A 26546-nucleotide genomic window follows, 5' to 3' on the forward strand; every position below is an offset into this window, starting at 1 on the left:
TTTTAGTTTAACTGTACAGTTCACCACACCCTACACAATAACAATCTTTATCATCCATGTCGTCATCATCGTCTTGCAAGTACAGTTTGTTGTTTTTTTTTGTCACTGACAAACCAAACCAAATAGGACCAAACCAATCAAAAAAAAAAAAATTGGACTTGGCCGAATTTGAAACTTCGGCTCTAGAAATAGGTATACGTGTTGGAAAAGGCCTTCACCATATTGCCCTTGCCCAAGTTCACCATTTCTCCCATTTACCATGGCTGAAATGGTGAATAGCACGGCAAGAAGTTCACAATGTTAGAAGCAACGATCTCTTGGTTATGTTGTATATAAACAGTCTAAGAATGCAGAATATATCGAAAAATACCTCGCGGATTAGGCTATTTGAAGCAACGTCGACAAATGCATGCATTGTATAAAAATTATTGAGCACCGGAAACAGTTTTGAACAAATTTCTTACGGTTTTTAAAACGGGGCTGGTTTTCAGAACGTGCTCGCTCCATAAACTATAATAAACCGTCGGTATTTAGATTTACAGACACATCTGTGTACCAGGAAAAGAAATAGAGCATTTCGCCTCGTTACCCGATTCACCATATCACCCGGAATTACCCTATCTCTACTGTCTAAAATTTAAAAAATGTTCCTGCCAGTTTTTCTCTAAAAATATCATTAGCTATTTTTTCTCTTTGTTTTTATACCTAAACCCTTAGCGATATTGTTTCATATTTATTTTAGAACACTATTCAACTCGATTATGTAAGTACTAATCGCAGTCAATCTGCAACAAACCGAGGTTTAGATGGTAATGAACCTGAAATTCGTACAAAATTTGAAAGACCGGAGGAGATTGCCGAGCTTCAAAAACACCAAGTATCAACTGTAAAATATTGTCTTTTTTGTATAGATTCGGTGTTCAAATATTTGTGTGTTAAGCCTGAAATTACAAAAAGTACAAGACATAGAATTAATCAAGTAAGTAATCATTAATTTTTTCAAATTTACTTTTGTTTAGATATATAGTTACTAGGTGTATAATTCTTCTTCTACAGTACTGTAGTATTTTGCTCAAACCTTAATCCCTTTATTTTTCTGCTGCGCCACTGCTCTCCTTTTTAACTGAATTACATGTTTCTCTAAGCCGCGCGCCAAAACGCCTTGTTTGAGTTGCGTAGAAAACCCTTTTATTCATTACCTAAGATGAAGCGAAACGACTTGGGTCGTTATGAAAAGGTTTAGAAAGTGTGTTCGAAAATAAGCAGTTCAAATTTTTAAAGTGTAAGTGGAGGGCGCAATCTTAGTGTAAGTTCATTACATGTCACAAGGTATGTACATTTGCTTCTAATAAACGTATAACGCAAGAGACCTGTTCTTAATCAAAAACCCAGCTATGGTCCAAGGTCCACATCGAAGAAGAACAAACAAATAGACAAGTCCGCTGAAAAGGAGCTGTATGCCTGAACGGCATACCTCTTTATTCAGGTACTACAGCCCAAATTGAACCTTGGCCTCCTTTATTTTTTACCTCCACCCTTGTTTGTCTGTGGTTGCTCTTCTCCATACACGGACTCCTAAAATTGCTTGTGCGTAACTGCTTCCTGCGTCTTCCCAGCGCTTTCTTGGATTTCCAACCGGCCTCTTTCCCTGCATTTTAGTGTTCAGTGCTCTTTTCGGTAGCCTATCCTCTCGCATTCTTTGTATTCTAATGAAGTCTGACAGGGCTGTTTCCTTATAAAGTTGATAAAGCTCGTTGTTGTATCGACTTCTGAAGATTCAGTTTTCCCTCACAGGTCCTAGTATTCCCCTCAGTACTTCCCTTTCGAATGTGTCGAGTTTGTTTTTGGATGTTTCTTTCAGGACACATGCTTCACTGCTATAGCATGCTATTGGTCGAATTAAGGTTTTATAGATTCTCATCTTTGTATTTCGGTGGACACTTTTAGACCGAAGTATATGTGAGAGGGCAAAATAAGCTCTGTTTGCCTGCGTTATTCTATTCCGTATTTCTCCATCTTCTGATCCGTCGGCATATTTCTACTCCCAGGTATGTAAACTTTCCAACCGTTTCAATATCATCTTTATGTATAACGTTTTGTGGGTTTTTTTCACGTTAAGAATAGAACGTTATGCTAATGGAGATCAGTGTTGCCAAACCTCTCGGGCACGAGTCACTACTCGACTGCCGATATACGATCATTCTAATCAGTACGGCGACGTGGCATCGGCGCGCTTCTATCGTTCATAAGAAATACATGGGGCTATCTCCGCAATGTTTTATTCTTAATGCGAAACGCTCTATAGAAGATTTAAGGTATTTACGCATGCCTTCGTTATTGAAAAGCGATAATGGAAATGGAGCTATACCCCATTCCACGAATATACGACCCTCTTGGATTATCGCGACAACGAATATTTTACTGTGCAAAATATGAAAAACGAAAGTAAATTGCAAGTTATATTGTTTATTGGAGTAATTATGAGAGCAAAATACTTTCGTACTTCTTATGTTGCACACTAAAATATTCGTCGTCGCGTTAATCCAAAACAGTCGTGGAATACACCATATGGAAAATATTCGTGGAATACACCATAGTTCATACGTAAGAAAGTTTTTAAGTTCCTCCTCGGATTCTTTTGCAACACACATTCGTTGGAAAATTAATAACGGATTGATCGGAACAATTTCAATTCAATCGGATACAAATAGTAATTATTAGAGCAAAATACTTTCGTACTTCTTATGTTGCACACTAAAATATTCGTCGTCGCGTTAATCCAAAACAGTCTTGGAATAGACCATATGGAAAATATTCGTGGAATACACCATAGTTCATACGTAAGAAAGTTTTTAAGTTCCTCCTCGGATTCTTTTGCAACACACATTCGTTGGAAAATTAATAACGGATTGATCGGAACAATTTCACCTTCTGTCGGGATATCTGCAGTCAGAACACCAACTGATTTTATTCTATCAGTCCGCTTGAATTTCACGGTATAAAAATCGCTGCCAATGATTTTTAGAGATGTCCGTGCAACCAATTTCTGGAGCCGTGTAACAATTTATGTTTTCATAATTGCATAACATCTCCAGTGCTTATTGACGTGATATTCTTTATTCCTGGAAAAGATGAATGGTTGGACTACCAATCAATCATCTTTTTTACATCGTCTGATATTGCTTCCTTAAAAAATAACTTCGCGTACAGATTAAATAACAATGGAGACAGCACGCAACCCTGTCTAACACCTTTTTTGATTGCTATAGTTTGGGTTTTCACATTTTCGATTCTAACCTTTGTTTTTTGATTCCAGTACAGATTGACAATGATAACCCGTATCACGACTGTCCACATTCTTTTTTTTTTAAGTTCTACCAGTTTCGGATGTAGTATCTCTAGTACACTATCAAAAGAGTACAGGGTTCCTCGTCCAGTTTGCATTTGCTAACCGCGTACTCCAGGGCCAGGTTAAACAATGTTGGGGCCCGCCCATCTCCCTGCTTCAGTCCCTGCGAGATTTTGGAAAAGTCTGTCCTGTAGTTTTGTATTTGTACACATGCCTGAGTTTCATCCATTGTGGCTTTAATGATTCTAATTAGCTTGTGTGGTATTGCAAATTCAGCCAATATACAGGGTGTCCAGAAACTCTCCCGACAAACGAAGACCGGAGAATCTGCAGATAATTTTAAGATAATTTAACCCAATTCACCTAGTCCGAAAATGCTTCTTAAGGGAGCTAGAGCTCTTTGAAGATGGCGTCTTGAAATTAGTTTTTCTTAAATATCTCCAGAACGCTTCCATTTAGAAAAACGAAAACTGGTACGCTTATTTATCCTCAAAAAATAAATCGATTCCATCAATTACGAATTTCTAGTACCGGTCATAGGCGCCCGTTTTGGGTAGGGCAACGGGTATTTTATCGCATAACTTGTATGTACCTATTTAAGTTCTAAGCATTTTGATTATTAAATTGTGAGGTATTCTAGCACGAAAAGGTACTCTTACTAGTCGGTATAATGCACCATTTTCTAGAAAAATCGATTTGAAAATTTTTCGTTTATTGAATTTGAAAAAAAGTTTTCAAAAAAAGACGGTGTATGTTACCGACTTAAGGCAAGAGTAACTTTTGGTACTAGAATACTTCATAATTTAATCATAAAGTATCAAAAATGCTTAAAATTTAAAGAAAAAAAAAGCTATGCGAAAAAAAAATTAAAGCACTCATGGGAGTGCCGACAGAAGTGAAAACTTCTTACAGTATATACGGGATGACGGTCGCTAATTCAATACTTTTTCCCCATCTAAAAAGGGCACAACGTTTCTACAGAAGTTTTCACTTTAAAAAATTATTTCGTCGAAGCAATGACGGTCGCTAATTTAATACTTTTTCCCCATCTAAAAAGTGCACAACGTCCCTAAAGAAGTTTTCACTGCAAAAATTTATTTCATCGAAGCAATGACGGTCGCGATGACGGTCGCTAATTCAATACTTCTTCCCCATCCAAAAAGTGAACAACGTCCTTAAAGAAGTTTTCGTTTCAAAAATTTATTTTGCCGAAGCGATGACGGTCGCTAATTCAACACTTTTTTCTTACCTAAAAAGTGTATAACGTCCCTAAAAAAGTTTTCTCTTCAAAAATTTATTTCGTCGAAGCAATGACGGTCGCTAATTCAATAATTTATCCCCATCTAAAAAGGGCACAACGTCCCTAAAGAAGTTTTCACTTCAAAAATCTATTCCGTCGAAGCAATGACGGTTGCTAATTCAATACTTCTTCCCCATCCAAAAAGTGCACAACGTCCCTAAAGAAGTTTTCACTTCAAAAAATTATTTCGTTAAAGCAATGACGGTCGCGAATTTAATACTTTTTTTCCCATCGAACAAGTGCAAAACGTCCCTAAGGAAAGTTTTCACTTTAAAAAAATTTATTTTGCCGAAGCGATGACGGTTGCTAATTTAATACTTTTTCCCCATATAAAAAGGGCACAACGTCCCTAAAGAAGTTTTCACTTCAAAAATTATTTCATCGAAGCAATGACAGTCGCGATGACGGTCGCTAATTCAATACTTTTTCCTCATAAAAGGGCACAACATCCGTTAAGAAGTTTTCACTTCAAAAATTTATTTCGTTGAAGCAATGACGGTCGCTAATTTAATATTTTTTCTCATCGAAAAAGTGCAAAACGTCCCTAAGGAAGTTTTCACTACAAAAATTTATTTCGTCGAAGCAATGACGGTCCGAATGACTGACGATAATTCAATACTTTTCCCCATCTAAAAAGGGCACAACGTTTCTACAGAAGTTTTTACTTCAAAAATTTATTTCGCCGAAGCGATGACAGTCGCTAATTCAACACTTTTTCCCCATCTAAAACGTGCACAACGTCCCTAAAGATGTTTTCACTTCAAAAATTTATTTTATCGAAGCAATGACGGTCGCTAATTTAATACTTTTTCCCATCTAAAAAGTGCACAAGGTCCTTAAAAAAGTGTTCACTTCAAAAATTTATTTCGTCGAAACAATGACGGTCGCGATGACGGTCGCTACTTCAAAACTTTTTCTCCATCTAAAAAGTGCCCAACGTCCCTAAAGAAGTTTTTACGTAATTACTAATTACGTATTAGTATTATTACTAATAATATACGTACAAAATTTATTTCGTCGAAGCGATGACGGTCGCGAAATCAATCCTTTTCCCCATCTCAAAATAGGTTTTACATCTATTTTAAATTTATATACTTCTACACAATTTATATACGCAATGACGGTCGCGAATTCAATGCTTTTTCCTCTATCCAAAAATCGCACAACGTCCCTAAAGAAGTTTTCACTTCAAAAAATAACCGTTGACCTACCCAAAACGGACGCATATGACCGGTAGTAGAATTTCTCAACTAAGGAAAACGATTTATTTCTGACAGATAAATAAACATACCTGTTTTCGTTTTTCTAAATATTTTTTTTATTTATTTTTTTAAATTAACAAACGAAAAATTTTCATATCGATTTTTCTAGAAAACGGTGCATTCTACCGACTTAAAGCAAGAGTACCTTTTCGTACTAGAATACCTCACAATTTAATAATCCAGTGTCAAAAATGCTTAGAAGTTAAAGACAAAAAAGTTATGCGATAAAATAACCGTTGCCCTACCCAAAACGGGCGCCTATGACCGGTACTACAAATTTGTAATTAATGGAATCGTAAAGCGTTCTGGAGATATTTAAGAAAAACTAATTCCAAGACGCCATCTTTAAAGAGCTCTAGCTCCCTTAGGAAGCATTTTCGGACTAGATAAATTGGGTTAAATTGTCTTAAAATTATCTTAAGAATCTCCTGTATTCGTTTGTCGGGAGAGTTTCTGGACACGCTGTATAGCATAGTTAGGTATATAATTACGGGCACTAAAAAGGCCTTTTCACAAGAAAGGGAAAGAACAAATAAAAGAACTTTATTGTTACAGTAATAACAATCTACAGAAGTAGATAATGTTGTTGTTATCAAAATATTTACCAGTACTACTTCTATTAACTGAATCAATGTAGCAAACATGTTTTTTCACTAATATTTCATGTGTTTAAAGGTGGCAATCAAATTTTGCTTAATTCTACTCGAGAAGATATTGGAATTACTGGCTATGTGCATAGAAAAAAATATTTGGAATAATAGTCCAAATGAAACCTCTGTTAGGATTTTGAGGGATCTCAACGAAATATTTGTGAAATATGGAACTTCGTTAGAACATTTCAGGTAAGTCTTTGAAATGAAGTATTCGGTCGGTGCGTGACCATGGTGGGGATATACGAAACTATTCCAGCGTCCGTAGTGGCGAAATATGACAATTTTGGCGCATTTTTGTAATGTCAGTGTCATTATGTTCATTGGTGGACCCTGTCGGTGACTTTTAATCCACGACAACGCATGCGCACTTTAATTCCATATTATATTTATTTAAATGTATTATCGTTTATTGATAAATATACCAGTATATTATTAATTAATTAATAATATTAAGAATGGTGACAGTATGTCACGCTGTCAGAGACAGCGTGACAAATCTAGCGGAAAATCTAGATATATAAAGGCCAATAGACTCAGATGGGCAGGGCATGTGATACGCAGTAATGACAATCGTCTTATAAACAATGTGTTCTGGGAAAGGCCAGATGGAAGATGGTCTGTAGGATGGCTCAGAAAAAGGTTGAAAGATGCAGTCAAAGAAGAGCTGGAGAAAATGGGAGTGAGGCAATGGGAATTAGTGGCACAGGACCGACAAACATGGAAGGCAATAGTAAACGCGGCAAAGACTGACGAAGAGTTGTAACGCCATTGATGATGATGATGATGATGATGAATAGTAAATATACCTTGTATATTTATCTATCAACGATATTATTTATATTGTTTTAAAGTGCGCATGCTCCACTTGTCGTGGACTAGTCCTTGACTGTCTCCGCGAACGCACTTATTGTTTGTAAACAAATTTTATCAAAAATGGTAAATAAATATTACATATTAACGTCAAATGTGTCATATGTGTATCATATGTTTAACGTCAAATTGTGGTCGCCAAAAATGTCAGGCGACTACGCTAGGTGTCGCGTCAGTCATCATCACGTAGCGCTACAACCCTGGGTGGGTCCTGGCTGACTGTACAACTTTCTTCCAATTTCTTCGGTCTTCCATCAACCTAGGGTCAACTGGAATGTTCATTTTCCGGAGATCTGCTTGGATGTTATCTCTCCATCGCATTCTGGGACGTCCAAGTGGTCTTTTGCCTGTAGGAATCTCCTCCCATACCAGTTTTACAAGTTTTTCGTTATGAAATCTGTGCACGTGGCCTGCCCATCTTAGTCGCTGTGATTTAATTTCTTGGACGATATCGGTGTCGTTGTAAAGTGCTTTTAATTCGATGTTGGTTCTGATCCTATACTGGTTTGTGTTAATGTCGTGGTGAGGTCCGAAAATTTTTCCAAGTATTTTTCGTTCAAAACGTCTGAGCTTTTCTTCGTTTGATTCGGTCATGGTCCACGTTTCGCATCCATATGTTAGTACTGGTCTGACGATGGATTTATACATTTTGATCTTGGAACTTCTTGTAAGATTTTTTGATTTTATAAGCTTATCCATTGCGAATAGACAGCGATTTTCTGATTGGATTCTGTCTTTTATTTCTTCAGTAACATCGTTGTCACCTGTGATTACGGCCCCCAGATACTTAAAACGTTGTACTCTTTCGAAATTGAAGGTGTTGACCGTCACATTTTGTCCTATCTGTCTCTTCGTGTCGTTCTATTTATACACATATATTTCGTCTTCTCTTCATTAATCCTCAGCCCTACTTCGCTTGTTGCTCCTTCCACCTTGTTGAAATTGGCTTTTGTGGATAGGATGGAGTCTCCAACGAGATATGTCATCTGCGTAAGCTAGTAATAACTTGGGACCTTGAACCGATAGCAATTCTGTCCTTATTTCGGCCGACCTCATGGCTTTCTCTAATACAAGGTTAAAAAGTAGTGGAGATAACGCATCACCGTGTTTGAGTCCACTGTTGATTTCGAAGCTGTCAGACAGTTTATTATTTACACGTACTTTTGATATTCCACCCTCCATACATACTTTAGTCATCCGAATGAGTTTCTTTGATATTGAAAACTCCGCCATGACATTCCATACTTGGCTTCTTTCTACGCTATCATATGCCTGTCGAAAGTATATGAAGAGATTGTGTATGGGTCTGTTATACTCCCATTCCTTTTCTAGAAGCTGTCTCAGCGTGAATAGTTGATCTATTTGTGGATATGTTTGCCCTAAAACCGGCTTGATATTCTCCTAGGACATTTTCAGCATAGGGGGTTTTAGTCTACTAAGAATGATGTTTGAGAGGATTTTATATGCCGTGTATAGGAGTGAAATTCCTCTATAATTCGCGCATTTTGTTTTGTCCCCTTTTTTGTAGATGGGCACTATGATGTTTTCCTTCCATCGTGCTGGTATCCTTTCTTCTAACCATATTTGTGTTATTAAGTGGTGGATTTGGCGATGTAGTGCGTCTCCACCATATTTCAGAAGTTCTGCTGGTATCTCGTCCGTACCCGGCGCTTTGTGATCTTTCAGCTTATTTAACGTCTTTTGGGTTTCTTCAAAAGAGGGATTTTCGACGGGCATGTCCGCTGTGATATAGATCTCTTATTTGTGCTGTTCTTCCTGTATGATGTTTAGAAGGTCCCTGAAATACCCTTTCCATTCTTCTGTTAGTTCTTTATCGTCGATTATCATATGACCTTGATTGTCTCTCAGTGTATGGATAGAATTGGTTCTATGTCCTCTTTTCTCAGTGGAAATTGCTTTATAGAATTCTCTGGAGCCTGGTTTGGGTCGATCTCTCTCCATAGCTTCATATTTTTGTTGTTCATAGTTTCTTTTCTTTGTGCGTATCATTTGTCTTGTTTCTTTTCGGCAGTCGTCGTATTCCTTTCTACTTTTGTCTGTTTTTGCCCTCTTCTGCCTACTCCTTCCAAAGATCTTGTCGGCAGTCTTGGTTATTATTTCGGCAGTCGTTTCCCACAGCTCTTCTATATCATTGTAAACTATTTCAGAGTTCAAGTTTTGTTCAAGTTGTTCTATATATTTTTGATGTTTCTCTGTATTCTGCATTTCGTCCATGTTCCATTGTGGGTTCATTGTTGTTTTGGTGTATTTGTGGCTAGATATTCTGGATTTGACTTTTGCTCTGTGTCTCCGTCTATTCCTCTGAGGCTTCTTACGTCTATGATATTGCTCCCATGTCGGGCATCTACAATGATGTGGTCAATTTGGTTTCGCGTAATATGGTCGTTTGAGATCCAGGTTTGCTTATGAATGTTTTTATGCGGAAACATAGTTGACTTTATTAACATATTATTAGCTGCTGCAGTTTCTGTGAGTCTTAAGCCATTATGGTTGGATATATTGTGGAGGCTATGTTTACCGATTGTGGGGTGTAGGCTAGGCTCTTTGCCTATTTTAGCATTAAAATCTCCGCAGAGTATGCGTCAGTCATGCACGGAGCGAATAATAATAGCTAGTAATGTATATTAAATGTATGATGTTACATGTAAACAAAAAAAAACATCACTAATTGTTACAACCAAAAAAGTATTTTTAAGAAAGTCGTCTTTTGAACATTTTCATCTATAATGCGTAGTTTTTCACAATATTGAATTGAATAAAAAAAAGTCGCTTTTTTACTTAAATGTTAAACAACCATGACGCAGTAAAAATTTCGATAGCCATCAGATGGTACGATTTTATTTTCGATTTTTAAATGTTTCGTTTTCTGGAGTATTAAGTAACATGGAAGAAAGTATCTTCCAGGAAGCTCTTAAGGAATGCGAAAGCGGCATCAAAGTAAATGGTACCTGGGTCAATAATATACGATATGCGGATCTTAATATCAGACAATATAGAAGATATAAAGGGCCAGAAGTGCATTCATGAAATTCAGAAACGTCTTTACGAACTCTAACTTTGACCTGAACCTAAAAATAAGATTCACAAAATTCTATATGGTCGGTGCTCCTATATGGCATGGGTTGGACTTTAAAAATAAACACAATGAATAAGCTAGAGGCATTTGAGATGTGGATTTATCGACGAATCCTTAAAGTTCCCTGGACCGCACGAATAACAAATGAAGAAATCCTGAGAAGAATTGGTACAGAACGACAATTGCCATGCACAATTAAACAGAGAAAAATGGCATACCTGGGGCACCTAATTAGAAACGAAAGATAAAAGTTTCTGCAAACCTTAATTGAAGGAAAGATCGAAGGAAGAAGGGGAGTGAATAGGAAGAAAATGTCATGGCTCCGTAATGTCAAACAATGGACAGGGCTAAGAAACATAGGAGACCTAATACATACTGCAAGGGATAGAGAAAAATGGTCAAACGTGATCGCGAACATCCATTATTTGATTGCATAAGAAGAAGAAGAAGAAGAACATAGTAAGTACTATTAGAGTATATTAAATTAAACTGTATGATTCTTGAACAAGATATTTTAGAGGAAACTAATGCATGACAGGTGAAGACAAGAAAATAAATAGTAGTATGGAAAGTAAATATTCACTATTATTAAAATATCAGTAATCGAAATTGATTATTTTAATGATTAAACATATTGTATCTTTATTTTAATATTTCAGGATTGAATCAGTATCATCCGAGAAGAACCTTCAGTATAGAGTTATTTATCTATATTTGCTGCACAATACTACAAACTTATTACAAGCTTTGGTTCCATATTCCAATTGTGCTTCGGTCTTACCAAGAAACCTAAGAAGTGCTCTTTCAAATTCTTTGTTGGATGTCACATTTAGCCGCCTCTATACTGATGTTCATAACAAAATTTTTACTTATGTTCAGGTAAGACTAAAGTTTATTCGTAGTAAGTTTGTTCGCGCAGTAAATTCTGGGTTAGCCACTTTTTCTTATATCGCAGTCTCACTATGGAGGTTGTCAAAATAACCTCTCGGGGGACCAATTTCTGGGTACATCCTTAATCTCCGCGTTTTACAATTTCTAAGGTAAGGAGACGACGAATAAAGGAGACGAAAGGATTTCTACAATATGCAGTCACATTCCGTCTATTTGTCTAGGAAAAATTTCAACGGAAGTTGGTTCCGTGTACTCAAAATATGAGTAAAATGAAAAATGAAAGACAACTTATGTTTCATTTCGATTCAGAGATGATCTATCATCCCCATACGTACGTTTCGGTTTCTCCAGATCTCAGTGGGACTACATGAACACCTCTGAATCGAAACGAGACCAAACTGTCTATTTAAGCTGAATTATAAAAATAATTTGCGTATCAGACGCTGTAGCAACATCTATTAAAGAAATGAGAAGTCCCTGATGTAAACAATAAATCATGAGGATGATGGATCATCTGTGAACTGAAATGAAACATAAGCTGGCTTTCATTTTTAATTTTACTCAAATTTTGAGTACACGGAAAAAACTTTTGTCGGAATTTTTCCTAGACGAATAGACGGAATGTGACTGCATATTGTAGAGTCCATTTCGTATCCTTTATTCGTCGTCTCCTTGATTGGGAGTGAATATAACTTAATTGAAACATGACATTTAATATTTATAATAGATCATGGTGTGTATAGTCTAGGCGCCAGAGGGGTCACCGTGTCCTTTTCAATTCTGATGGACAAACTCAACGGTTTCTTATGGATTTTTGGCTGCTGATTACGAATTTCGAGGGTGGATTTCGATCCGAGTGGTCAAAAAATTGTTATAAACAATTTAATTGTTTATAAGTCTCTGGCTCATAAACTAAAAGAGATAAAAAAGGATGTTTCAAATAAAATTGGTTCTTTGATAAAAAACGAAGAAAAAAAACGTTAACTAAACTTAAATCCAACAGTTAAAACTTAAGATATTGTAATATTAGTGCACAATGCAAATTGCAAAATATGTAAGTATTTTTCGAAGCTTTATCGATCGTAACTCAGCTTCTACGCATGCAAATGAGCCTTAGAAGGTCTCATTTTAAAGCTTCATTAATAGGATTTAAAACAAAGTTTGTTAAATTACTTTATCTTCATTTGTTTTAAAGTTATACCCGTTTGAAGTTATAATTTTCTTAAAAAAATTGTACATTAATTTGTTTATAAGGGCTTCAAGTAAATTTGAGCTGCAAAAATTTATACTTTAATTAACAATAATGATAGAAGAACTCAAAAGGAACATTTTGAGCTTTTTAAAATGTTAGTAGGTAAGTTTATTTTTGGTCAAGATATCGATATTTTCGCTATGAGGCGCAAAATCGGCTCACAGTCAAGTATGTAAGTATTTTTCGATCGTAACTCGGCTTCTACGCATGCAAAAGAGCCAATATGTGACATCCATATAAAAATGGATCAAGTTCTTTTACAGCATCATCATTGCATATAAAACGAACATTTATGTTGTGGCGGCATACACACAATTGACGTGCCTTGATGACGTTGCAAAAGAACTAGATCCACTTTATATGGATATCATATAGATAATTAGACTCTGAAGCTGAAGCCCCAGAAAGTTTTAGATTTACTGCCTACAAGAACAGACTTAGTACCACCATGTAACTGTAAAAATTTCTCTAAGGACTTATGCAGATGTAAAAAAGCAGAGATTCTCTGTATATCTCGATGCAGATGCATGAAAGATTATGTTTGTAAAAATAGTATTAATAAATAATATAAACTCACTTTTTAGTTATATTTCTGAAATATTAGTTTTTAATGTTTTTTTTCTCATTTAGTACAAAAAATAGAAGACAAAGTAAATAGAATGAAAGGTGATACGAGGTACAGTATGATGATTTAATTATAAGAATTATATGATAAAATTTTATTAGGATCTTCAAAAATTAAAAATGAAGATAACGTATATATACATAGAAATTATAATTTGCATCGAGAAGTTAGCGCGTGAACATTTACGCGGTGAGCCAATCTCGCGCCTCAGAGCGCGCTATTAAAATATCGATATCTTGGCTAAAAATAAACATACGAACATTTTCTTAAGCTCAAAATGTTCCTTTTGAGTTCATCTATCATTATTGTGAATTAAAGTATAAATGTTTATAGCTCAAGTTTGCTTGAAACCCTTATAAATAAATTAATGTACAATTTTTTTAAGAAAATTTTAACTTCAAACGGATATAACTTTAAAACAAATGAAGATAAAGTAATTTAACAAACTTTTCTTGGAATAATATTCATTAAACTTTAAAATGAGATCTTCTAAGGCTCATTTGCATGCGTAGAAGCCGAGTTACGATCGATAAAGCTTCGAAAAATACTTATTTTGCAATTTGCATTGTGCACTAATTTTACAATATCTTGAGTTCTAATTGTTGGATTTAAGTTTAGTAAACGTTTTTTTCTTCGTTTTTTATTAACGAACAAATTTTATTTGAAACATTATCTTTTATTTCTTTTAGTTTATGAGCCAGGGCCTTATAAACAATTTATAAACAATTAAATTGTTTATAACAATTTTTTGACCACTCGGATCGAATTCCACCCTCGAAATTCGTAATCAACAGCCAAAAATCCATAAGAAACCGTTGAGTTTGTCCATCAGAATTGAAAAGGACACGGTGACCTCTATTTGGCGCCTAGACTAGTATGACAATGAACTGATTATTTTTTTTTTATTTTCAAATTTAAAATATTTATGCTGATTAGGAGTGGATTGAGACATGGCATTTTTTATGTTCATAGTTGTTTCGGCGATATGTAGTAATCTTTAAAACAAATATTTTCAGAATTTTTCTGTGGCAAATGAAAAGGAACATTTAAGAAAATACGAAGATGTCAAAAAAGTATGCCAAGGAATGACAGCAACCGTTAAATTCCTTAAAGAGTACAAAAACCTTAGTTATGCCGAAAACATCAGGCTCGCCTCAGATGCTCTAGCCAGCATAGAATTTCACAAGGATTTGGATTTTGTTAAAGTTTTTGTAGATATTTGTTCCGAAGGATTTTCTCAGATGGCTGATGACCCTCTTACAATAAGTCTAGTACAAGGTATTTATGTGAAAATATTAAAATAAAAGTGTCGCTTAAATGATGAATTGGTTGTAAATGTGAGTCCATTCAAAGAGTAAAAATAATAACATTTACAATTCGTAACATAATAACATTTACAATAACATACAAAATCGAGCAATTTTTTTCCTTTTTTTAATCCGAAGTAACTCGAGTAGATCCACCTAAATAATGTACCTACTCAAATCCCAAATATGCTTTAGTTTTATTATAATAAATTAATTTATTTATAACAAAATAAAACCACGTATTTTTTCCTATGTTGTAGATTTTTTTTATGAAAACGTAACACACGTGTATCTTTTAATAATATAAACACAAATATTCTCATTTGATGCTGTATAATTATTTAAACATTATTTGTTTAAACAAATTAAACATTTTTGTTAATAATTTTTTTAACCGGACGGCTGACTGAACGGTTTCATCGGCCCTGATTTCACTCCAGAACATCATACTCGCTCACAGAATGTCATCCATGTTTATATTTTCTTGAAATAAAGACTATTTAATTAAAAAAGGATAGTTTAAATAATTAGACTGTCATTTCATCTCTCAAATGAGACATTTGCAAATAAATTAACTTATTTTTAACAACATTCTCCATTTTTAACCCATTCTCGTATGACTTTTAAGTCATTATCTTTCTTTTGACTCTTTTTAATGTTTTCAAGGGAAGTCTGATCATTATCTTCTTCCTGTTCAACTAAGGTCATACGGAGACTTACTTCTTCAGTTTCGTTCTCTTTTTCTTCAAGTCTTTTACAGTATTGGCATTGTCGTTCCAAACAGGGTCGCCTAGCTAGAAAGAATATAGGCATTGTTATGGAGACGCCCTTTTCGATGTATTACTAATAAGTTATACTGTTGGAGTCTCTCTATCCACCAAGAAACTTGTCCTTCTGGCTTTTTAAAATTAATTAGCCACTGCAAAGCGCTATGGTCAGTTCTGATTATAAATTTTCTCTTGTAAAAAAAGTTATGAAAATGTTCTAGGGCTTTTATAATAGCTCTTTTTTTTAACGCAATAATTCTTGTCTGCCTTTCCTATTGTTTTACTAAAATATGCAATAACTTTTTCTTCGCCTTCCTGTAGTTGTGATAATACGGCGCCAATACCATGCTGAGATGCGTCACAATCCAACAAAAATTGTTCATCGTCTCGTGGATAGGCTAGGATAGGAGCTGTTGTAAGTCGTTTTTTAAATCTACGAAGGCATTTTGACAATCCGGTGTCCAGTCAAATTCAATGTTGTTTTCGGTTAGTCGATAAAGGGGCTTAGCGATGCGGCCAAATTCTTTAATACATTTTCGGTAATATGAACAGAATCCTAGAAACCTTCTAATTTCCTTTTTGGAATGGATTAATGTGTTATTTATTAGTTCGAGTTTAATCGGATTAAAAAAGAAGAAAAGATAATTAATATCAGAGTTATATAAAAATCAGGAGAAGCAATTTCTTTCTTTGTTTTTATTTCATCAAGGAAATATAAACAAAGGTGACATTTTGTGAGCAAGTATGATGTTCTGGATCAAAATCAGAGCCGCTGAGACCGTCCAGTAAAAAGATTATTAACAAAAAATAATTAACAAAAAATTTTAAAATAAAATTATTTTTTCAATTTAATTGTGGCTTATTTCTCATCTAAATAGTTAATTAAAAAATTTTAATTTGATTAAACAAAGATTGTTTAAGGTGATAGGCGCAAACTTTTCCAATGATATTTAAAAATACATATTCATTTGTTTCGAATCCTGAATAAATATTTTTGAAAAATTTAAACGCAGAATGAAAGACTAAATTATTACCGGGGGTCGAAAGTCCCCAAATAAAAAAAATCGTTTGAATAAGATATTTAAAAAATTAAACACAAAATTTTCTCTTTTTTCACACCTGTAACTTATTACCATTAACATTATATAAGTTATCAGGGACTTTCGGCCCTCAGTAATAATGTAGTCTTTCATTCTGCGTTTAAATTAATTTTTCAAAAATATTTATTACTTTTTTCAGGATTCGAAAAAAATGAATACATTTAAATAGCATTGGAGCTGAAAGTTTGGGCCTATCACCTTAAATAATTATACAGCATTCAAATGAGCATATTTGTGTTTATAACATTAAAAGATACACGTGTGTTGCGTTTTTCTAAAAAAATCTACAACATAGAAAAAAATACCTGGTTTTATTTTATTATAAATAAATTAATTTATTATAACAAATCTAAACAATTTTTGGGATACTTTGAGGTTCAATTTTCTTCAACCTAGTTTTTTTTATTATTTATATTTTTATACCAAATAATCGCGCAATACCGATCATTTTCATTACTATAATATATTTTATATGAGTATCTTGAGCATATGAAAATTTGAACGGAGAAAAAGGATCGAAACAGTAAGGTAATAGTTTAAAGATTATCATGCTATTAACTATTTTTAATGGGAAATAAGCCACAATTTTACTAAAAAAAATGATTTTATTAACGTTTCGACATCCAATCGGATGCCGTTGTCAAAATACAAAAAATATTAATAAATTAAATAAAAATGTTGTTGCTTAGTAAAAATTATTCTAATAATTTATTAAATCTGACTCATTTATATCGGCAATTCAGACATAATATATCATACATTTTAAAGTAGAAGGCTTTAAAATGATATTGCCAGTATTTATGAGTTGCGGTTCTGGAACAACTTTACTGAAAGATAGTTCATTCGATTACATGAAATCAACCCCAACTCAAGAATATCCGCCACAAAAAATCATAGCATGTGATCTGTCTTTAAAAAGACAACCACATGCAACGGTGACAGTAAAATTCTCGCGTTAGAGATTCCATAGTAAATCACGAGGGAAAACCAGGAAAAAACCTCGTGATACTATTCCGACATCGTAAGTATTAGGTCTTACTTTATTTTACTCTCAAAACTAATACCCAATTCTGACCTTATTATGTACTAAGATATTTTGATACTTAATTTTTAGAAGAAGTTTTACTAAGCAACAACATTTTTTTTTTAATTTATTAATATTTTTTATTTTGACAACGGCATCCGATTTGGACGTCGAAACGTTAATAAAATCATTTTTTTAGTAAAATTGTGGCTTATTTCCCATTAAAAATAGTTAATTACAACAATGCCACAAGAAAATAGCTTCAGAACACTAGCGTCCTATTGTTTATAACTTCGTCGCAAACCGGACAACTTTAACCGGTTGTATCTCAGGAATTGGTCCTCACAATTCAACTTTTTTTCTTTTAAAATAAACGTCGTACCGAGGCTTTTCTAGTGCCATTTTGTAAATTTAATTTATTATAATAGTAACGGAGATATTCTATTTGTTTAGAAGCCAAAAAATTGTTTATAACTTTAAAACATTGCTGAGGCCGCTTAAATAATCCGATTTTAATTTTGTGAAGTGTGTTAGATAGGTAAAGCGCCTTTTTGTATGTAAAAAAATTAGCAAACGTCTAAATGGTCTACTTTTTGTTCAGAAAGTTTTTAAAAAATTTGAACTTTTTTAAAAAAACTTAGATTGCAAAATTATTATGCAAAATCTGTTAAGTCTAATTTAAAATCTATTAAGTCAAAAACCAATAAAATTTGGTGGACGGTTTAAGTATGTTATCAGAATTTTTTAAACGAATTACGAAGTCTAATTAATTGCAACCAAAGTGGTTGAAAAACATTGAATAAAAGCAGGCTTATTTTGCCCCCTTATTTTGATATTTTGCAGAAAGGGTAATAATTTAAGATATTTTTAACCAGTCGTGTATATTTTATAAATTCAATTATCTTTATTTTATTTCCGTACGACTTTGTTTCAAAATGAATCGTTTTAAAGTTATAAGTAAAGAAAGTAGAAAAAAATTGATGCTTTTCGAAATTTTTATATATTTTAATTTTTTTATTAATGTTCCAGGCATATCTGAGAAGGAGCATAAGTCAATTATTATTTTTCTACGGCCGTGCTAAAAGAGCCACTTTCACGCACGCATTTCGTTTCAGAAAGTTGTACTTTCCCGTACGGCGTGCGTGAAAGTAAATTTTCCTGTACGGCGTGCGGGAAAGTAAAATACCTTGATTAATTATTTATATGGGAAATAAGCCACAATTAAAATGAAAAAAATAATTTTATTAACGTTTCGACGCCCAAATCGGGTGCCGTTATCAAAATACAAAATATTACTAAATAAACAAAAATGTTGTTGCTAAGCAAAAAAAATTCTTGTAATATGGCATTATAATATATTATAATACATGAAATAAACTAATATTTAGATATTATTTTTATTAATTTATTTCAAATTTATCTTATTGTGTTCATGTTTTAATGAAATTAGCGCGATAATTCGATGATATAAAATTATTTTGACATAATATTTAAAAGTCAGATCAGTAGACAATTACAATGATTTTGAATCGTCGTCATGGAAACCAATATCGTCGTCGTGGTAACCCATTATATTGAAAGTTTGGTTTTGACAACCTTGTCAAAGAATTAATTTGTGTATTTTCACTTCTAAATAAAAATTGATATAACTCTATTTTTTGTGGCTTTTTTCCAAACGTACGGCACTAGAAAAAATATTGTTCCTAACTCATGCGGAAAGTGTCTTCCCCGCACTCGACTGCTTGCCCGAACTCCGCTATCGCGTCGTTCGGGTCAACGGCAGTCTCGTGCGTGAAAGTATCACTTTCCGCACTAGTTAGGAAAATAACTATATTGAAGGTGCCACCTAACTTTATGTGGAAAAATCCGAATGCCACCTCTCACATCCAAAAGTATACGTTTTTTCACAGATACGGCCCGGTCTACTAGGTCATTTGATAAATACAAGAAATAATTTTAATTTCAGATATTATCTTATCATTACTGAACCACGCTATGATAGATATTAGACTAGAAACATATAGGTTATGTCATAAAACAGTTGTTACTTATATTGGCCCTAAATTGAATGATACCACAGGAATTATTGGATCGCAAGTTTTATTCTTATTAAATTCGAAAATTTTGGTGGAGATAACTTGCTTTGGGCTAAACAGTGACAATTTAGAGGTACGTATTTTCATTCAGTTAATTACATATAGTAGATTCACTAAGCGTGGGAAAATTTTGACAGAATCATTGTTGGAAACATATAATATGAAAATTCATACACACATTATTAATACCCGAACTACAGATATTTTTACATAATTTTTTAATTAAAAAAAGGAGAATAATCAGAAATAAAATAGGAGTATGTACATGTATGTACTACACCCAAAAAATTTGCCAACGATTATAATTTAACATACATATTGTATTAAACTAACTTCTTACTAACTGTTAAATTCGGTCGATAATGCACTCCCTCAAACTAGACTATGTCAAGTTTGAATAGTGATTTTATTTTATTGTGCTGCAAAGTGTATTAAAGTCTATTTGTTTGCAACTGGCGGCTCATTACAAATGCTTCTTCTTCTTCTTCTTTCTCATAATCCTTAGTGCGCTTTGAAACGAAACGAACGATAAACTACCCAAGATAACCGAAATAACATTGAATAATAATACTTCAATCATCCATGATACCTATCGTTCACCCTGGCCTAGCTCAGTCTCCCAAGGTGTGTGTTCCTCTTGTCCTAATCTTAAATATGAACCATGAAATTTCAGAATGGAAGCAAACAAAACAGTATTTTAACTAATCATGTTTATTGTTCAATAAAGATATAATAAAAATATGACTTATTAAATGCATTAACAAATATATTCAAATTCTTGCCAAAAGCTAACAATTTCTGGATAATACTTATGGCTTATTGGTTCGATGGTAACTCATTGATGTCGAATGGTACTGCTCTTTCTGCGACTGGCTCTGGGGTTCTAGATGTTGTATTTCCCCAGGCCTCTGGATGTTGGTCGTTGCAGTCTAGGTGAGATTCATTGCAGTCTAGATGATTTGCTCCTCGTTGTTGTATCGCCGGCGATTGAGGATTCTTGAAGCTCCCAGAGGGAGGAAGGTGATCTTTATCCCAAAAATTAGAAGGTAAAACACATATCAAACATCAAGAAGTCGAAAACAAAACGAGGCTTTGCCAAATAACTGTAAAAAGTAGCACTTGGCAAAGGAATATAATAAAATTAATACTGACGGATACTACATACAGTAGGAAAAATGAAAGAATACCCATGAACGAACATATAAAACACGATGTATTTTTCTGTCACCGTGTCACACAAAAAATTGGCCAGCGCAAGTACATGTAATAATTATTATTACATGTACTTGCACTGGGCAATTTTCTTTGTGACATGGTGACAGGAAAATACAGCGTGTTTTATATGTTCGTTCATGGGTATTCTTCCATTTTTCCGACTGTAGCTAAATAATTTGATTACCAAATGCATATTAGTATATTAGAAAGAACTGGGTATTAAAACTGACCATGTGCATGGAAGGTTAGGTTAGATACATAAAAATGATTATAAAAAAGTAGGTATGGATGTAGGAATAGAATAAATGTAATAATTAGAATTCTTACCCCAAGAGAAGATTTGATGAAATAAAACGGCCTAATTAAAAATCAATGGCTTTTATTATAGGTTTGTTCTAGCAAACAGTCAAACTAGTCAGAAACCGTCAGCAAACAGTTGGTCAGTGAGAGAACATAATAGAGTCACCAGTGCTATCCCCTCTACTCGCGCTGGTCGACTATTCGCTGATGGTTTCAAACCGTTTGAAACTGATGCTAGAACAAACCTAATTTCATTAATTTTTCCCTCTCCATTACTAATTGTCACTCTCATTGACATGACAGCGCAAAGTATAAGGAGATGGACAATCATGTTCCGTATTAAAAGACAGATACCTACAGAGTAAGAATATACGAAGTACGTTCAGTATGATGATTTAGATGTTAGATGAAAAGAAATATAGTAGATAGAGGATAACAAAAGAGGGTGTCAAACAGGTTTTTAACGGGAAAACAAGTTAAAACGAATACAAAAGATGATTATTAATGAAACATGAAAGAAAATAAAGTGAAATGATTATTTAAAAATAAAATAGCAAAGATGTGACGTTTGTAACGTTACACCTTCAGGGCGTCGGATGTAGGGTTCCCCCTCTTATCCATTTCTTCCATGCACTTTTATTGGTGGCCAGGTTCTTCATGTCTCTTATGCCTGGTTGCACCAACAAATCTTAGCTCGGCCCAGCTTAGCCCAGCTCAGCTTATAGATAGGGCCGCTTTAAGTCTCACTTACGTTGCACCATAATTTTCGATTCTTATCAATTCAATCCATGTGGCAATCTGAAAATTTATCAAAGACTCAATGGTGCAACGCGTATGTTTCGTAAGCTGTGCTTAAGGCACATCTTTAGCTTAAGATCTGTTGGTGCAACCAGGCATTATAGTCATGTCTCTCTTTTCACCTATATCATGGATTTGGTCCATCCATGTTGTCCTCGGTCTTCCCTTTCTTCTTTTGTTTCCCATTTGGGCTTCATGTACCTTCTTTGTTGGTCTCTTTTGCTCCATTCGCTGTATGTGACCAAACCAGTTCAATTGTTTGTTTTCGATCTTCCTCATTATCGGTTCTTGCTCAAGGTCTCTCCTTATATCTTTATTTCTAAATCTTTAAAATTTCGTAACTCCAGCTATTTTTTTCATGTATATCATCACGGTCGCGTTTATCATTGATGCATGTTTCTTTTGCACAATCCAAGTTTCCGCCCCATATGTCATTATCGGATTAACTATGCTGTTATATACTCTTAGTTTAGTTTAGTTTTAGATTTACATTACAAACGCAAATCTTCAAATAGAGGTTAAGGATTACCATCAAGGCCATAAACCATTGCCGTACCGATGTAGTTGAAACCAATAAGGTTTTTTTTTAACTTACGAGTTCATTAGCTTCTTTAGGTAAATATATTTCAAAAAGACCCCATAAGAAAATGCGTTCTTTCGGGTTTTGTTTGCAATAACTGTTTGGTTTATAAACATTTTTTAATTTAGAAAATCTCATTTTAAAGAGCAACAATTTTCAAAACAGTCATCTGTTAAACGTTTTTATCTACAATGTGTAGTTTTTTCACAATATTGAAATGAATGAAAACAGTCGCTTTTTTGCTAAAATGTTAATAAAAACCATGACACACTAAAAATTTCAACTCTCACGAGATGGTCCGTCTTTTCTATTGCCTTTCTCCAGATATTCGAATTGAAAAATAGCGGCCAGTAATTTATCGATTTTTAATACTTCCTTTCCTAGGGTATCAATGATTATGATGATCTGACTGTTTAATGTTTCTGAAATATATTTCAATTTTTTTAAATAATTTTGAATTTGTTTAGATCCGGAAATACTCTGAGGAAATTCTGACCTACATATTAAAATGCAAATTGATAGTATCCGAATCAATTTGGAATAAAGTTATTCAAGCTCTCATACCATCCCTACCAATAATAACAAGTCAAATAACGAACAAATCGACTCTTGGCAAATCTTTAATTTATTTGGTAGATCCTGACGTGGCAAAAGAATCCTTATTGCCGATAATATCTATGATCAAATGTAATGTAGAAATTTTATTTTTGGACGATTCTCTATGGAGAGAGGAAGCATTTTCGAGGATATGTTGGTTGTTGTCAAGTCAAGACAACGTCAGAGAACTATTGCCTGGATTCAATACGCTTTACGACACATCTTTAACTGGTATTTGCAAGATTAAGAACATGGTGGATGTCAATAAAATAAGAAGAACGGAACATTTTTATCAAGTAAGTAGGTTATATAAAAGGTTTCAAATATGTTACGTAAAACTTTAGACTGTATCTATATACACACATCGGAGACGTCTAGGGATATTTTTAAAAAGAGACGTAATTTCTTCTTTAATTGTTTTGAATAAATAATAATCGATTTGTAGTGTTTAGTAGTATTTTTAATATACAACAAAATTTGTTGAAATGTCAAAAATAACGAAAATGCTTTTCAGAGGTGTCAAAAATGTCGAGAAGTACCTACAATTAAAAAAAAAATAGGCCATCACAACATATGGCCGTAATAAGAAAAAATAAAATGAATACAAAGTGTCGCGTCCACCCTGGTTTATTAAGGCTCTACATCTGTCGTTCATAGACAAAATGAGATTTTCGATACTTCGATCTTCTATTAGACGTTCTCGGAAACAAAATGGCGTGTGTATTTTACCCATATGTGAAGTAATTCTTCGTTAAAGCATGTCCCATACATGCTCGATGGGATTCAGTTCGAGGGATTGTGCTGGCCAAGGTAACACATCAACACATCTTCGTTGGTAAGCCAGTATGTCACTGGGTGTGCGACATGTGAACGAGCATTATTGCACATTGAAGAAGTTTTACAGCCCTATTTATCTCATCCAAAGTTAAACGACGTCGTTCCATGATAAAAAACAATATTTTCAATGCACTAAGTAAACAAGAACTTTATAGCATGAGCAAAATCGAAACTAGCAGAATATTTACTGCAGTGTAAAACCTATAGTGTGTTCCTCTCGTGTAAAAAGCTTTGTCAAATATTCGTTATCACTTTTGCCGCTATGTTTTACTCACAAAAATCTACAGGATGACCCACTGTATAAATTTAATAGAAATTAAATAATCACATGAATTTATTCTTATTAATTTTATTACATTATAAAAATATCCCTTGACTTTTTCGATATGTGATATCATTACTCATTACTGTGTTTATCTTTATTTCTATGCAGGGTTGGCTTTCTTAATTATAGTTCTCCATAATATAATTTTCTATCTTGGATAATGCCGCTATTATTCATCCCCTAGAAAGATGCCTTACCTAAGCGTTTCTCAGCATGTTTTCTTTATTTTTCTTCTCCTATTCTTTACAGGAATCTTGAACTCAGCAATTCTTCCTATTAGCTGATTATCATTTTTGTATTCAACGTGCGTGAACTATCAAAACATATACTCTCTAATTTGGCAACAACTGGTGACTGCAACTGGACTGCAATTGGTGACTGTATTTATTCTTAATCGGTGACGCCCAAAATCCCGACAGCCAAAATCCCGACAGCGAAAATCTCGACGGCCAAAACACCGACATGCCAGAATCCCGACACGCCAGAATCCCGACAGGCCAAAATCCCGACATGCAACAATCCTCGCGTAAGTAAAAATTCCGACCACTACATTTTGAATATTTATTGTTTCCTTTTCAAATGCAACACCAAATCATATTATAGATTATTGAAATTGAAAAATTATTACTTACTAATAAGTACGGGTACTAATTATTATGTATTTTAAAGGAAAAAATTATTTAAACGCTTCATTTTATAATATAAAAGCTATAGGTACTTACTGAAATGGAAGGTTGTAAGTGACATGATAATATTATATTATCAAAGTAAACTTGAATTCAGAATTTGATTATACATATATTATTGGACTATATATATTGGCGAAAAAAATAATTTAATTCATATACCCATGTTAGAAATTTTATTTAGAAAATTAGTTCATATTAAATTAATGGTAAATACTTTTGTTTAGCAACACAAAATAAAAACAGATGGCCACAAACAAAAAACAAGAAATAAATGTAATTATATGTTAAAAAGAAACTTATCAAACCTGCCGGGATTCTGGCCTGTCGGGATTTTGGCCTGTCGGGATTCTGGCGTGTCGGGATTTTGGCCGTCGGGATTGTGGCTGTCGGGATTTTGGCTGTCGGGACTTTGGGGTAGACGCATTCTTAATTTCATCCTATTTTGTCACTACACTCGCCCATTTAAGCATAATCATTTCTTCCACATGCATTCGTTGTTCTTCTTTCTTTTTGGCAGCACAACATTCAAGTATGTATCATAAATCATAACTGGCCTTATAACAGTTTTATAGAAAACAAATAACGACTGAGCCCTGATGTAATATTACTTTCATATGAAAATCGGCTTTTCTCACACCTGTTCTCACGCTTGTTGTTACTCCATCTTACATATTTCTTACAATCTTCATATACTCACCGGCAGCTCCTTTCATCTTGATGACCACCATATACCTTCTGGGTACCTTATCATAATATGGTACCCAGCATAGTATGAAAGCATATTATGCTTTCTCAAGATAATTGGTTTTTAAATCAAGATTTTTGGATATTTCGGTTTCCCACGCATCCGTGTATCAATTACTCTTCTTTCTTATTGCTTCCTTATTTGCCTGACACTTGTCCCAGTTCCAAAATTGACTAACAAACCTGTTAGCCAACTTGTTCATATCTCTCACTAACATTTCTTCAGACAAATAATTTGGTCCTATTGCTTCAATTTTCTTTATCTTTTGTAGAGCTTGAGGAACTGCATCGTTTGTTATTTTGGTCACCATTGTTGTGACTATCTTCGATAGTTTTACTTCTATAAACCTTTTGGCGGTTTGAGTGAACTCGTATTTTATTATTTTCCTCTCGGATATATTTAATCTGATTAAAGGCTTTTTTTCGTTGGTTTACCATTTTATATCTTTTTTTCATCCCGTCTGGTGTCGAGTTCATATTTTCATATGTTCATATAATTTCATATGATATGTTAATGGTTCTAGAATCCAATAAATTTAAAAAGCGCATATTTGTTCCTGGTATTAATGTTAGCCAGTATTAATTAGCCAGAGTTTATTAAGAAAACAAGAAGGACAAAGAATACATCAGATGAAATGAAATTTCTAAGGATAACAAAAGGATGCACCAAATTGAAAAAATGAACCAAGAAGGTGGATTGTTAAGACAGCTTGTAAAATATAATCCATGCAGAAGAAGAGGCGTGGGATGGTCTTGAAGAAGATGGCAAGACTGAGGACGAAGCGGGCCTGAAGCCTAATCCTTCAAGTGAAGAAGAAGATTGGAAATTACAGTTTTTAACATTTAGAGATCAACTAAATCATATAGA

At 33.9% G+C, this 26546-nt stretch overlaps 1 protein-coding gene across 1 annotated transcript in view; it reads left to right on the forward strand.

The window, feature by feature from the left end:
* Nucleotides 1-26546, forward strand: part of LOC114327520 (rotatin) — a 247415-nt gene that overhangs the window by 25128 nt on the left and 195741 nt on the right. Inside the window, exons 6-11 of the mRNA XM_050643983.1 lie at nucleotides 743-979; nucleotides 6587-6753; nucleotides 11191-11410; nucleotides 14316-14577; nucleotides 19464-19666; nucleotides 22954-23379. Coding sequence (XP_050499940.1) covers nucleotides 743-979; nucleotides 6587-6753; nucleotides 11191-11410; nucleotides 14316-14577; nucleotides 19464-19666; nucleotides 22954-23379 — 1515 coding nt within the window. The remainder of the gene's footprint in view (nucleotides 1-742; nucleotides 980-6586; nucleotides 6754-11190; nucleotides 11411-14315; nucleotides 14578-19463; nucleotides 19667-22953; nucleotides 23380-26546) is intronic.

The sequence above is a fragment of the Diabrotica virgifera genome, chromosome 2, assembly GCF_917563875.1.
Source record: "Diabrotica virgifera virgifera chromosome 2, PGI_DIABVI_V3a".
In the NCBI taxonomy this organism is placed as follows: Eukaryota; Metazoa; Arthropoda; class Insecta; order Coleoptera; family Chrysomelidae; genus Diabrotica; species Diabrotica virgifera.